This window comes from Callorhinchus milii, unplaced genomic scaffold (genome assembly GCF_018977255.1).
Source record: "Callorhinchus milii isolate IMCB2004 unplaced genomic scaffold, IMCB_Cmil_1.0 Scaffold3, whole genome shotgun sequence".
Lineage (NCBI taxonomy): Eukaryota > Metazoa > Chordata > Chondrichthyes > Chimaeriformes > Callorhinchidae > Callorhinchus > Callorhinchus milii.
The window spans coordinates 79,372,743-79,388,556 of record NW_024704744.1 but is presented as its reverse complement, the minus strand read 5'-3'; the positions used below and the strand labels follow the sequence as shown (position 1 = coordinate 79,388,556).

Below are 15,814 nucleotides of genomic sequence, written 5' to 3'. Positions count from 1 at the left end.
GGGGAAGAATGTCTGAATCCTTTACAAAAAACTTTCTCAGTTTTTCCATCATTTCCTGACCAAGCGATCAGGCAGATTGAAGCTTTCATAAGTGTTAATCTACAATCTCCGGCTCACCCATCATTTTTCTCCTCATTCCACTTGGGGAAGCACTTAACCTTTGCTCTGATAAATCCCCTTGATGGCCCAGTTGAGATTACAACAAGCTCAGATGCTCCTCGTAACACTCTGCAGCTCAGCACATCAGTGTAAAGAACACTATTGTGAAATATTCAGTATTAGCAAAATACCCCAAAAATCGCTGGATCACTAAAATGTATCTTAATTTGTGGATGAATCCTGCAAACTGTTTATATTTTTGAGAACAATTGGATCAAATGTTAATGATTTAGTAAAGGCTAAGTGTAGACATTGGATGCAATGGAGACCTAGAGTTTTCTGTTATTTGGTTTGGAAGCTAAATGGATGGGACTCACTGTTCTGCTTTTACTCAGCCGACTAACTCAAGCATAACTGATGCATGAGGTTTCATAACCACTTGAGCTTCCCACAGCAACTGAGCATATGTGAACACCAAGCGTATCAAATGAAAGCACTGTCTTCTTCGTAGCCGAACATTTTTACAGTGCCTACAATTGCTTTTCTTCGACAATGTGTATCATGCTGCGTTTAATGGATTGCTGCTTGCTTTTATTGTGCCTATGAGGGTGCATTGTGGGCCAGTGCTGAGAGCTAAAATACCGTACTGTGACTTTCCACTGATAATCTTGAATCCCATTATCACTGAGCCATAAACTGAATTATCAGAGATGTACAACCTGAATTTCTCTCGGTCACTTTGCACACTGTACATTCTCAAAGAGTGACAGTTAATTATGCTGTCCCACAGTAGATCAAATTTTACAACAGCAACAAATAATTAACACTGGTGTATCCCATGGGATATCCACATAACACATGGCAGCGAATGGGCTGCAAACATTTCTGGAAAATAGAAAAGGAAACAGTAAGTTAGCTTGCCTTTGCTGGTTTGCACCTTTTGGCACAGGATGTAATTTTTTTTCAATGGAAAAAAAAACAAAATGAAGGCGTTCTTTGAGTTTATATGAAAAGAGTGGGTTGTCAGAAGCTTAGCAATGGAGCAAATTTTTTTTTGTAAGCCAGGTGTCTGACACATGTGGAAATCCATCACCATGCTTAAAGAGTATCCAAACCAAGCTAAGATTTCCATGCATCCCACCTACACACGGATAATCCCGGAGATAGATTGTTGGAATGGAATGCGCGCTCTCTCCCTGGAGGGACCCTTCCCGCTTACCCAATTCCGGAAAGTATTAGGCGCAGGTTGGCAAGAGCCAAGGCTTGGGGTGCCCAGAGTGTGCGTTGGGATACTGCTGGAGTCTAACCCGCTAAAACCGCATAACTTGCCATTGTAAAGCAATGGAGCAACAGTAAACATTCTTTCTGGTAATTGTTTCTGTGGTTTGTCTTCACAGCTGAGCTTTACACGGAGAATACGGGTCAAGGCCTCTGTTTTCAAAGCCGTGTTTTTATTATCATTTACAAGCCATGAGAGCTTTCTCATCGATTGCTGCATGTTTACTGAGATAAATAAGGCAGGATAATAACTGTACACATTCCTGCTGAGTAACTGTCAAATAAAGGCAACTCGCCTGTTGCCTCCATTTCCAAGTGCTGCTACTTTGCCTCTGTGTCACTGACCTTTTCAAAACTTGTTCTGCGCTTGTTAACATGAGAAACAGCCCTGTTAAATATCGTACACTTTAGGGGTCTGTTATGTAAATGTAAATGCCGTATGTAAATGCATGTGTATAGAGAATCACATTATTTAGTAATTAGAAACCAACAACAAAAAGGTTATTCATTGTGCAGTTATAAACTGATCCTTTTCACTGATAATTCCCTCTGTATACGTGCAATTTCACAAGGTTTATATATGGTTTACTTATGGCACATGATGGACAACACCCCACCCATTGTGAACCTCAAGCCTTTCTTAATCAGCTACAGTCCAGCCAAGTGCAATGTGAAGCTTCCTCCACCCTCTACTCTGACTCACCCATTTACTTCGGTCCCAATCTAAGGAGACGCCACAGAATGGTGCACACCAGCTATCCAGTGACCTCTCTGGGTGAGATTGTCAGTTTGCTGCCAAACCTCTGCTCTGTGAGTCCACACTCATTGGGAACCGGACTGGGATTCCCCAAACTCATTTCGCTTAACGCTCTTATAGCCAGCAGACAGAGAAAAACTCTCAATCCATTGGTCTTCCTACCTCTTTGATGTCCCTACCATTGCTTAACTCGCCACCCACACCCCTTCCTTACTCAGCATCTGCCTTTATTTTTGTGAAGCACTCTGACATAATAATATTAATAATCATCCTTGCATTGTGCGCAATTGGCTGCCAAGTTTCACCCCCAAAATATACAGTCAATTCACTTGACAGTATATGCTGTGAAGTGCTTTGAGACGCCTCAAAGACATGATAAGGCGCTATATCAAATGCAAGAATTATTACTAAATAATAATAACATTTGATCTAGCGCCTTATCACGTCGTTGAGAGCAATCTGCCGATCGACTAACAACCAAGTTCCTTCTGTTACTGTTAGGTAAACAGAGCAAGGAAACGTGCCTCAAGTTTCGCCCTGCATGGGAATCGAACCCGGGTCCTCTCGCTTGCGAGGCGAGTGCTCTAATCAATACACTACAGCACTCCACAATTTGATACAGGGCTCCACTTGTTATCCTAAGTGAAAGATGCTATACAATGCAAGTTGTTCCTCCTCATTTTTGCTAGATTTGAAACCAAGCTCAAGAGGTGAACGACCATTTGTATTGGTCCACGGCACTACACATTCTGCCTGATATCACTCGCTGTTAGAACATAAAAAAGCATTAAACAGGAACCAGTTGCAGCCAACCAAGTCATTCCTTCTGTAAATCTTTTATAATCTGCCCTACCCTCTTAAGCTCCTCAGGCAGAGTCAGATAATTTGAGTGAAACAACACAATAACAACAACTTGCACTTATATAGTGCCCTCTACCCAGGGTAGTGTCTCAGAGCGCTTAACAGTGGCGAAGCCTGACTCTGAGCCGGATGGAGATGGCCGTAAGTAGGGTCGAAGAGTAAGGTTTTCAGGCAGGACTTGAAAAAGGGAAGAGAGGGGGCAAGGCAGAGGGAGTGAGGGAGAGTGTTCCAGAGTTTTGGGGTATAGTGGCTGGAAGTGCGACCTCCGATGGTGGGGTAGAGGGTGCGAGGGACGAGCAGGAGGCTGGTGCCAGTCGAGCCAAGGGGCCGGGTGGTCGATTGGGGAGTGAGGAGGTTGGAGAGGTGCCAGGGAGTGAATGGATTTGAACATGAGTGTGAGGATCTTGAAGTTGATCCGTTCGGTGTTGGAGAGCCAGTGGAGCCTGGGCCAGAACTGGTGAGATGTGGGTACAGCCACATCATCTATTTTTGATTATAAATCTTTGAATTTTGATCCACTTCTAAATAACCGTCCGACTATTTTCCCACAGTTGGGAAAACATTGCATTGATGATCAGGAGTGATCAGGTGTTTTTTAAAAAAGCAAGGTTTTCAGCAGCCCCCTATTAAATAATTTAAGAAGATTATTTTTGGGTACTGCACTGTATCTGCAGAACAGCAATCATAATTGACACAAACTTACCAGATGAAGGCTTTCACTCTTTGTGCTGTGCTCACATTTGCAGAATGTTAAATTTCTGAACTATTCAGCAGTTTGTATGTATTGGTTTTAGCATGATACTGTATTTAGACATTTGAAGATTATTAGTAAGCATCTCAGTGATAGCTATTCACTTGAGGGATTGAATAACCGTATCTGTGCAATTCCTCTTGTCAACCCAAGTAAATAACAAATGCTCACTACACCTTGACAGACTTCCAAGGCAGCGAAATGCATAAAATAATGATATCAATTCAGTGTTTTGTGCTGCCTTGAACAGCAATGAAGCTGTGTTTGTACATGGTTCGCCTGCACTATTTGTATTTTCAAACGGTGCTGATCTCATATGCCGTGTCAACCTTCAAGTAGTGTTCTGAGGTGTTTTGGGGCAATGGAGAGGTGCTAAGCAGAAGCAAGGTGCTTCCCCACAGTGGGGCTGGAAGACGAGGCCAGTGAGTAAGTCTCAGTGACCTCTGTTTCCAGAGCACTGGAGAAACCTGGCAACAGGTCACCCCGGCACCTTCTCCACTTACAATTGTGTGTGGACATTGTCACCCCTCCGAATAGGCATCAGTTTTCTCTTTCGTGTCAGTCAGTGCCACTACCTGAACGTTGCTTGTATTGAAGGACTGAATGAAGTAAAACCATTTCCCCCAAGTTCTTGTTTGAAAGTTGTGAGGTGTGAACAGGATTTGTATAAAAATTGCTTGCCAATAAAACTTTTTTTCTCTGCAGACACGCTTTGGGCAAACAAATGTTCAGGAAGGTTTAGCCATCCAATTATTATCTTAATGATGAATACCTTAATGATTGTTTCGCCTACAAATATACAGTCAACTCATTTTACAGTATATTCTGTGAAGCGCTTTGAGACGTCTCGAAGACGTAATAAGGCGCCGTATCAAATGCAAGTATTATTATTAATACATATTGTTTTTATCCCCCCCCAATCACTTGAACAATCATTAAACACTGCCTCCTCTTACAACAATATGGGATGTAGTCTATGTAACTTGATGACAGAAACCAGCCTTTATACTATGGAACTGAAAAATAGACAATGATAACCCCACAAAATACACAGTCAATTCACTTTACAGAATACTCTGTGAAGCGCTTTGAGACCTCTCGAAGACGTGATAAATACAAGGATTATTATTATTATGATTCTGTCTGCATCTCATTGACCTTGTATCTGATAACCAAACTACTCTACCTACAGTGAGTGTTGTGGAGTGCTAGTTAGAAACAGGATTATATTCCAATCTTCCTGGATTTCGATAGTAAGAGCAAACTCATTTCACAGGGTAATGGAGGTTAGATTAGTTTCATCTCCAGAAGCATTCCTTGACTCTTGTGTGAAAGAGAGCTGAGAGGGAGTTTTGGTATTTCATAGCAGACAGATCAGAGAGGAGTGAATCCGGGAGGCAGAGATCAGGCCTGAGCAGAACCAGACCACATTGTGGTCCTTATCAGAGGCCTTCCTCAATCGATTGTTACAAGTAGCATTCCTAAACGGGAAGTACTAACTCAATGCCACCTTGCACGGACAGGTGTAATATATACATATAAAATGGCCACATATCAGTTTAAAGAGTTGTATTGAATTATTATATAATTAATTGTCATGTCACCTCTTCCCCTCAGGCAGACTTATTTGGCCACAGCATTATTATCCGGTAACAACATAATACTGGACACAAATGAAGAAAAAAAATGTTTTGAGCATGTGGACTAACCTATTTAGAATTAAAAGTGTTGTGCTTTATTCAGATTTGAAATTACATTTTTAGCTTGAGGGACCGCTCGCTGATAAGATTAAAAAAAACCTTAAATATGTCCTCCATATTGCAGCCAATCAATGGACTTAATGCTGCCCACATTTTAATTGTACTTGTACACTCCTTAATTGTAACTGGTGCTCAGAAGGAATTAAACTCCAGATCGCAAAAATCTTAGGAAGCAGTGTTGCAAATCGCTGACTTTGATTACTTTTTACAATTCAACTGAATTTTTTTAATTGATGATCCTGCACAGGTCTAATATGAGACCTGCGATAACCAACCCATACCCAATTAAAGCTCCTTTTCTCTTAAAATCTTTTTACAGATTGTCAGTCATTGTGCGCTTTGTTGATTCTTGAGTGGAAAGATGATTACAATGGGCAGCAAGAAAATGGTTTTAATCATGGCCTGTCAGCTCTTGTGAATTCTAATAAGTCTAATTGCACACCACTGTTTCATCCTCTTCAGCATCACTTCATTCGCTGCAGGAAAAAAAAGGGTTGGCAGTTCAAGCCATAAAAACTGTTTCAAGGCAAAAATCTAGTATTAGAATCTGCAGTGAGAGATCCTCACATTTGTAGACTTTGCATATCCTGTGTATAGCGTGTCTCTGCACAATGTGGCTCCTTCAAGGATGTAGTCATTGTTTTGCAAATGAAATTACTGCCAGAGTGCCTCAAGCAAAGAACTCACTGCATCAAAATGATAACATGGTGGTCTCTTGGGTTCAGTCGTTTAGTGGTTGTGTTTGGCACTTGTGTGGCTTTGGGCTTGAGTCTCAGCAGTAGCTGACACTCTGACCTCTTAAACACTACAAGTTTCATCAGTTCCCAGTCGGGCCATTTTGAAAAATGATCCACTAAGGGTAGATGAAAAATGTAACATTGATGTGTAGCGAGTACACTTTTCATAGATATTCAACATATTCATCTTCATTTTGAGCAAATCATGGAAATACTGTAGACAACTAGATTCAGCTGTTAGAATTTGCAGTGCTCCTTCAGAATTACAAAGTGGACCAGAAGATTTGAGTGTGAGGGTGGGGCTTAAGAGGAGTCTTAACCTTTGTCCACAAAAACATACAGTCATTCCACTTTACATTATGTCCTGTGAAATGCTTTACGCTTTGAAACGTCCTGATATATATCAATATATATCAAATGTAAGGATTATTATGATTAACAACTATCCAAACAAGTTTGCAATTTGAGAAGAATGGAGTCCAGAAGATCACAGTAATCTGTCTGGAGAAGACTGTACAGCAGCGGACATTACACAAGGGGTAATATCTTTTTTAAAAAAAATCTTGAACTTGTATGGTTACATTAGATCTGTAAGGTGTGGGAATGTATAGATGGGAATCGTCCACCTATACATTTTGTGAGTGGAAGTCAAATTGTGTCCACATAAAATGTTCAGGGTTTACTCCCATTCCAGTTTGTCGTGCTTAATTCTTACATCTTGTATTGTTTTCATAATGATCGCAGAATCTGATTAAAGCCATGTATTAGGGGGAAAATCAGTGTTCTGAAACTTCAACATTTCTGGGATTTTAAACCAGACGAAGGTTGATTGAGATATTCTCATTTTGAGTAACTGCTATGATTGTTCTATCTCTGCGCTTTGAGACGTCTGAATAATGTGATAAGGCGCTGTATCAAATGCAAGGATTATTATTATTATCCAACGATCACAACGTCCGTTGGTGAAGGGAAGAAGGCAGCACAAGAGAATCACTTTTTCATAATAATAATCATAATCCTTGCATTTGATATAGTGCCTTATCATGTCGTTGAGATGTCTCAAAGCGCTTCGCAGGATATACTGTAACGTATAGCGACTGCATTTTGTGGGCAAATTGCGGCAACCAATTGCAGCAGTGTCCCACAAACAGTCGTGGATTGAGTGATCAAATTATTATTGTATTTTGAAGGGATTATTACCCCCAGAAAGTGATCCACCAATCAAGCAGGTTCCTACTTACTGCTGGGTAAACAGAGCCATGTGTGTGGAGTAAGGAAACTTGCCTAAGGTTTCGCCCCACCCAGGAATCGAACCTCTCGCTTACGAAATATCTGGCAGAAGAATGAATTGACTCGGTCTGGGGTTTTTTGGTCAGGCAGGTGTCCCCTATTCTACCAGACATTTCCACTGAAGTGATCCTATGGTTTAGGTCATTGTCAATTCAGGAATATTTGAATTATTATCTATGATTAACTGATTTTGTAAACATATTGGAGTTGAAAAGGCCAATGTGATCAAAGAGGGAGTATTTTATTACCTTTATTCTTTCCTACCTTTCTCAGTCTTATAGCCTGGTGGATACTTTCACATATGTCAAAACAGAAGAAAAAGCCGTAGGTTCAGAATTGTGAAGCTGAATTTATTGCACGGATATTAATCAACAGCTGGAACAGGTTACCAGGAAGGGCGATTGAGGTCAGGACACTGGAACTCATTTTAAGAAACAACTTGAAACTTCATTGAGAAGGTGGTATTCTGGAAAGTTGAGATCAAATGAGCCGGCTGAATAAGACTGAATTCAAGGACTCTTTCTCCAAAGTGCTACAGAATCTGACATTTTAAAGCAATTGTCTCAAACTTGAGAAATTTGATGCTGTATCCAAAAAGGACAGAAAAATCAGCTTCTTAATTGAGATTTCATTTGAGGAGTATTTTCCCAAATTCCACACGATACAAAATTTTAAGAACATTTTTAAAAGTCTTAAGCCTAAGAGCAGAGATCTTTGGGCCCTATGTCCCATTTAAGTGTGTGTGATACAAGTATGTTCAAGGATGCAGTAGGGGGATGTAATCTGATGTTTTGTGCAGAGGCCAAATCTATTCACACCACTTGAATTAATATAGGAGCTATGGAAATTTGTCTTCCTTTTTCCCACCATCAATTGCACACTTTCTGCTCCCCAGCAGGATAATATGATGGAAATGGCCCCAATGTCCTACCACCTGCTAAATTCTAACATAATGTGAAAGGCACAGCTTGAATATCAATCTGGCCGCTTTGATATAAAAACAAGTTGCCAGTCTAGCTTGGAGGCTCAGCCCAGGAATTGGATTCTTGCCACCGTTTATTATTTTTTTTTAACACTCACCATTTGAATGGACTAGTACCAATTAACTGTTCAGAATACTTGACTGTTTGCAAATGCGCTGCAGAGATTATCACTGGAACCTAGAAAAACAATCTTTATACTTAATAATAATAATACTTGCATTTGATATAATGCCTTAACACGTGGTCAAGACGTTTCAAAGTGCTTCACAGAATACCCTGTACATTTTGTGGGCAAAATGTAATAACTAAAATTAATAACTTAACAGTTATTCCTGTTACTTCTGTATTATGTGTTAGGCTAATGAGCATTACATTGAATAAGAGTCCAGCAAACTCTGGATATTCTACTGATCTGTCCGTGAAATGTGCACACGGGTCCCTTTTACTGCAGGTGTCTCATTTTATGCTAATGTTGTAGTACTTCAGCAGGAAGCGAAGTGCTACTTTGTTCAGTTACTTACTGCTGCTCACCTGATAAAAGAGGCTAAGAGGGTTAGATCTGTAAATATTGGGAAAAGAATACATGCAGAAAGAGAGAGTGAGAGACGGGTAATACATTCCCCCGATTTTAGCATTGTGTAGAGAACAATGTGGAGTCCTGTAGCTCAGTGGTTAGAGCACTCGCTTTGCAAGCGAGAGACCTGGGTTCGATTCCGGGCAGGGTGAAACCTTGGGCAAATTTTCTTACTGGACACGTCTGATAGCGATCCCTCAAGAAAAAAAACAATCATAAATTGGTCACTTCATTCCATGATTGTTTGTGCGACACTGCTGTGCGCAATTGGCTGCCGCATTTCGCCCCCAAACATACAGTCAATTCACATTACAGTCTATTCTGTGAAACGCTTTGAAACGTCTGGAAGACGTGAAAAGCGCTATATCAAATGCAAGATTATTATTATAATAGAACAAACACTAGGCAATGTAAAGAGCCCCGGATATGGCTATCAATGGCAAGCTGGTGTTAGCTGGTTAGACTCCAGCACTTTCCCCAACACACATTCTGGGGTCCACAAACCTTGGCTCTTGCCAACCTGTGCCTAATACTTCCAGGGAGAGAGTGCACATTCCTATCATTCCATTCGCCCACACATATACAGTCAATTCACTTTACAGTCTATTCTGTGAAGCACTTTGAGATGTCGAGAAGACATGAAAAGCGCTATATCAAATGCAAGGATTATTATTATATTATTATTCCAACAATCTATTTATGGAATCTATCCATGTGTAAGTGGGGTGCATGGAAAACTCAGCTTGGATTGGATACTCTTAAGCACGGTGATGGATTGCCGCATGTGTCAGACACCCGGCTGACCAAAAAAAAATCAGTAATTAGAGTAAGTGCAATTCAGCTGTGTTTGAAGAAAGGAAATGGAGCATCTCTGCTAAGGTGTGAGTTTAGCTGAAAAATTGTGCAGAAGGAACTTGGTTTTCATGCAGAGGAACTGAACTGTTTGATCAAGGTGCTGGGAGAGGAAAGTTTTCACATAAGTTTCAAAAATGCACAGTTGGTCAAAGTTTTGGGGGAGAGATTTGAAGTCAAGGAGCAGTGTGAAGGTGGTCACTGTGCAGTTCCACGTGAGGGGGTGAATGGGCATGATACAGCGGTCTGATTGAAGAGAAATTGTTGGGTGTTGGGACCGGCGATAAAAATTACTGCCTAGGACTGTGGAGTGGAGCAAGAAGGTAGTGGGTCTGTTTATTTCCAGATCCTTAGTTTCCGGGGCAGGAGAACACTTGCCGAGTATGATATCCTTGGGAGCAGTGAGAGGGTATATGGTATACCGAGGAATGCCTAGGCTGTGTGGGATGTTGGGGTACTTGGTGATAATATGCCCTGAGACAAGGTGCTGGAATTGTGGGCAGAACCATAGATGGGTGACCAGCACTGTGAAAATGTCATGTGTGATGAGGAAATTCACCTAAACGGAGAGTGCCCGCACTAGCGAGAACAGAATTTAAAAAGATTGGAGCGGGATGGGGGGAGATGTCGGGGGATGAGTGTGAAACACTCAGGCAAACGACGGAAAAGGAAAAGACTGCTGTGTTGGAGGAAGGTGTTGTTTTGTTGCTTGAAGTGAGAATAATATGGAATTGGCTTTGGTTTAAACCAGGTGACGGCTTGAAGAATTTTATCTTGAATGTTTTGATAAGTCTTAATTCTATGTATAAATGTGAGGGGTTTGTTTTATTAATTTTGAACCATTTTATCAAATAAATCACTGAGAATAAAAGTTACTTAATATACCAGTATTGTGGATTGAGAATAATTACAGTGCACTTTGCAATATATCCTCTGAAGCGCTTTGAGACATTTTTGAGACATTCTCCTGATATGAAAGGCGATGTATTATATCTCTAGCCAGTTTGAAGTTGGAAGCACTGTCAGTAATCGCCATTGCACAGAACACCCATAGTATAGACAGTGGAAACAGAAAGTGTTGATTCTTTCAAAAGCAAAGTAGATAGATTTATTTAAGGAAATAATATCTTGGGATACAGTATCGAGTTTGGGACATGAAGTGTACATGCGACTGCCATGATGGTGGAAGGCCAACTGGAAGGACCTTAGTCTTTCGTCTAGCAGTTCTCATGTATAAGCGAACCAGTGCTCCAGCGAGACACCTTATCCTGCAGTCGCATTGCATTTGCAGAAGTAGGGCTTTGAGTTTGTTCATTCTTTGCATGCCAGACAAATCTCAGTCTTTGGCTTTTGGGCATTGTCATTCTAATTATGGTCACAAACGTAATCCACGGTGGAATGTCATCTTGTCATCCAGTATGATTGAATAGAATTTCCTGAGCTGGTTCCCTCTTTGTAATTCACTGCGGTGAAATTAGGCTCGGCAGGTAACTACCTTATTATGCTATCCATGAAATAGCAAGATTATAGTATTGAAGGTGAGGCTAAATTGAATAAAAGACGAAGTAATTGATTTTGCATCCAGACTGCAAATTCATTCCTGTCTTGAATGTAACCAGTTTCAGACACCAGGCCTTCAGTACATTTCTGCAAAGTGTAAGATTTCTTCCTCAGAGGAAATTAAAAGGCTTTGTGGCATGATCTGACACAGTGTCATGGAAAACATTGCCAAATGCTGACATTTTATCAGGCTCATTTCATGAGCTACATAAAACAGTGTTATGTGTAAATAGAGAGAAAAAAAAATGATGCAAAATAGATTTCCTGCATACAATTCCAATGCGCTTTAGTTTATTGAAGAGGGGTTTAATAACTGTTTAATGGCTAATTTATTCACTCACAAACATTAATTGGACTATAAATTCCAGGACTCTTGTAACTGAGAACATGTCTATTTTTCTGTTTTTAGATGTCATCCACACTGTAGGGCCGATAGCTAAAGGAAACTGTGATGAACGTCTCAAACGGCAACTGAAAAGCTGCTACGACTCCTCCCTGAAGCTGTTGGAGACTCAGGATTTGAAATCCATTGTAAGTACACACTGAAACAAGCCGACATTACACTAAAATTGGCCAATTAAAGAACTGGGTTACATATATGGTGATGTAAATCTCTTCAGGTTTCTACAGCTAAAGGTATCGCAATGTCAGAGGTCTTATAAGATCCGATCCATAATTTATTAGAAACCAGGTCTCTGAATACGTGCTGTTTGCGTATTGTACAGTTAATTATAGTCTTGATTTGGAACAACAATTTGCACCATACCTTTTTCCTGTCTCATTGAGACATTTGCAGGGAAAATGTCTCAATGATCTTTGCCTCATTAGGAGGGAGACAGATGAGAGATGATCAAAGTGCGCAGTCAAAGAGATGGGTTTTCAGATGGATTTTGAAAGCAGAGACGGAGGGGCGAGATGAGGGATTTGGGAAGAGAGTTATGGAGAGCAGAGTAGAAGTGGCTGAAGCCCTGACTGCTGATGGTAGAGCAGGTGGGGGTGGAAAACCAGAGTTGCAGTGCGGAGGAAGTGGCTGGGGAAGTACGTGGCAGGCTTCAAAAGGTAAGGGGGAGGATCTTAAAGTTGATCCTCTGGGGAACGGGGAGCCAGTGAAGCTGAGCAAGGATGGAACCTCGTAAGGGAGAGGACGCAGGCTGCAGAATTGTGGATGATCTGTAGCTTGCAGAGAGGGGAGCTGGGAAGGCTGGGGAGGAGGATGGTGGAAAAATTGACTAGATGTGGCAACGGCATGGATGATGGTTTCAGTTGCATGGGGTCAAAATGCAAATTGAGTGCAATTTTTAGAACAAAGTGTGGCTCAGTGGCTTAGTATACTTTCTTTAAAGCTCAGTGAGTTGTGTTTAAAGCTAGCCCAGTGTGACTGATCAAAAGCCTCTATCTTTAGAGGCCTGAACTGACCAAACAACAGGTCAGTTGGCTAAATTCATGGCATTCCTGTCTCTGAGTCAGAAAGCTGCAGACCCAAGCCTCGTGTGGAGGACTTTGAACACAATCTAGGCTGACACTGTTGTGCAGAGCTGGGGATGTGCTACACTGTTGGAGGTGCCGTCCTTCAGATGAAACATTAAACCATGTGCTCACATGCAAGTTAAGGATTCAGAAAGAGAAGGGAGTTTCTCCAGGTGTCCTGGCAAACAGTCCCCCAAAATTAGCTGTTTTGTGGTTCATTGTGGTGCATAAAACTGTCTGCGATGATCACCTTCAAAAACACACAGTGACTACATTGTACAATAGATCCTGTGAAGCACTTTGAGACATCCTCCTGGTGTGAACCAACACATTACATTTATATAGCGCCTTTCACATCAGAAGTACATCCTAATGTAAGGATTATTAATATTGATAAAGAGTCTCAGATTCAGCATTGATTTGCCATCTTAGCCAGAGAGTCTACAGTGCTGCTCTGTGCTTTATACTGACACTGGGTATCCAAGGTGCTACACTTCGTCATCCAGCCAAGACAGTACAGAGCTCTGCTAGTGTCTCTATAGACCATCCCATCCTGCACAAGCACTGCTGCTACTGCTGGCTGATCAGGTTATTTTACCCATGAGGCTGCCCCAGGCACAAACTAAATTGCATTCGGGATAGGTAGGCTCATTTCTCTTTTGTCAAGGCTGCTCTCTTGACTGTAAAGTCCTTCGAGAAACCTGACTTCCAAAGAGCATTAAGTTATGATAATTAATGTGTTGCAAACTAATGCTAGAATTAATGGACCAGTTGCATGCCAGTGCTAGTTTGGATTCAGTGCAATATAACCTGATGCAAATACAATACAATTACAACCTGAATGAGTACAATATGACCAGTGTAATATAACATAGCAAAGAACTCGCTCTGTCTCTCTCCTCCCACCCCTCTCCCCCCCCCCCCCGCATCAATTCACCACAACTGCCTAATATTCACCTAACATATCTCCTCCTAATACAGGAAAAAATAATCCTTACATTTGATATAACGCCTTTCATATCGGGAGGACTTCTCAAAAGTACTTCACAGGATTTACTGTAAAGTGTAGTGACTGTGTATTCTGTCAGCAAATGTGGCAGCCAATTTGCACACAGCAATGTCCCACATACAACCATAAAGTGAATGACAGATTTTATTTGGAGGATTGTCGGCCAGGATACCATGGGAAACTCCTTTCTCTTTTCTAATACTGCCATGGGATCTCTATATGCACCTGAACAAGCAGACAGGACCTTAGTTTAGTGTCTCATTTGAAAGACGACACTGCACAACAATGCAGCAAACCCCAGCAGTGTATTGGAGTGTTAGCATAGAATATGTGAGTCCAAAATCCAATTGTGGAGTTTAAATCCAAAGCTTTCTGACTCAAAGGGGAGAGTGCTAGTGACTGAGCCAGGCTAATACCTAAAAACAATTTCAGTGTAGACTGCATGGTCCTACAACAATTATAATGCACCATTTTTGATTGTGATTCAGAATTCAGTATATTCTATTTTACTGATAAATACCTGTTTTGAATGAAGGAAAGAGAATAAACACTATGTATTTGCATTTTGGCAACGTGATGTCGACCTGCTACCATTCCACAGAATATTCAGAAGAGCACCCTTGAAATTGTGCTGCATACACAGAGAAACGAGTGTTCGGTCGAATGCCTTGGGAGCTTGAGATTCTGCAGTCAAATCTGGTAGATCCACTCATTACAATGTCTAAAAATATCCTCCCGGGAGAGGTAAGAGAGTCCCTGAGGCCGAACTAGCTCTGAGAGGACATGCTTGGTAGATCTGCAGTAATCCACAGCAGAACTGAGAATAGCATAGAATGACCTCAACTCTGTAAACCAGGCTTAATAATAATAATCCTTGCATTTGATATAGCGCCTTATCACGTCTTTGAGACGTCTCAAAACGCTTCACAGAATATACTGTAAAGTGAATTGACTGTATATTTGTGGGCGAAACACAACAGCCAATTCCGCACAGCAGTGACCTAACTTATTTTTATTTTGAAGGATTGAGTGACCAATTTTTATTTATTTTGAAGGAATTATTACCCCGACAAAGCGATCCGCCGATTGACTAACAACCGGGTTCCTACTTACAGCTAGGTAAACAGAGGCGTGTGGAGTAACTAAACTTGTCCAATGTTTCGCCCTGCTGCGAATCAAACCTAGGTCCTGTCGCTTACAAGATCCGTATTCTAACCACTAAGCTACCGGACTCCAAAAGGATCTTAAAGGGTACAGGGGCCCTGGCTGTAAAATCACTGTGGTGCACTGTTGGAGTAGCACCATTGTCCACAGATATGGTGCTTTATACCCAGAGGAGCATCACTCAGTCTGCACTCTAGACAGAAGAACCCCATTTTAAGGAGAAAGTTAGGGTCCACAAAGTTCCAACTCGTCTTCTAATCGAACGTCTGCTGATCAACGCTTCTATATCGCGTATATTGTCACCCGTCATCAATCATATGATGTCACTGTGTGCGCATGCAGAAAGCCGGTCCATCCGTGATTCAAATCTCGCTGTTTCGCCAACTTGATTCCACTTTACTGATGAATGTTGGCTGTAAATGAAACTGTTCAGTGTGAATTTGCTCTTTGGCAACACATTTGGAGTCCTGTAGAATAATGGTTAGAGCACTCGCCTCGCAACCCTGGTTCGATTCCTGGGCAGGGAAGAACCTTAGGCAAATTTCCTTACTCCACACACCACTGTTTACCCAACAATAAGTCGGAACCCGGTTGTTAGTTGATTGGTGGATCGCTTTACGGCGTAATAATCCCTCTAAAGAAAAATAATAATAATTTGATCACTCAATCCAC

General features: G+C 41.3%; 1 protein-coding gene across 2 annotated transcripts in view; it reads left to right on the top strand.

The window, feature by feature from the left end:
* The window catches only part of macrod2 (mono-ADP ribosylhydrolase 2), a 608,721-nt gene that overhangs the window by 369,893 nt on the left and 223,014 nt on the right, over positions 1-15,814 (top strand). For both annotated transcript variants that reach the window (XM_007892291.2, XM_007892290.2), the window contains exon 8: positions 11,912-12,033. In XM_007892291.2, coding sequence (XP_007890482.2) covers positions 11,912-12,033 — 122 coding nt within the window. The remainder of the gene's footprint in view (positions 1-11,911; positions 12,034-15,814) is intronic.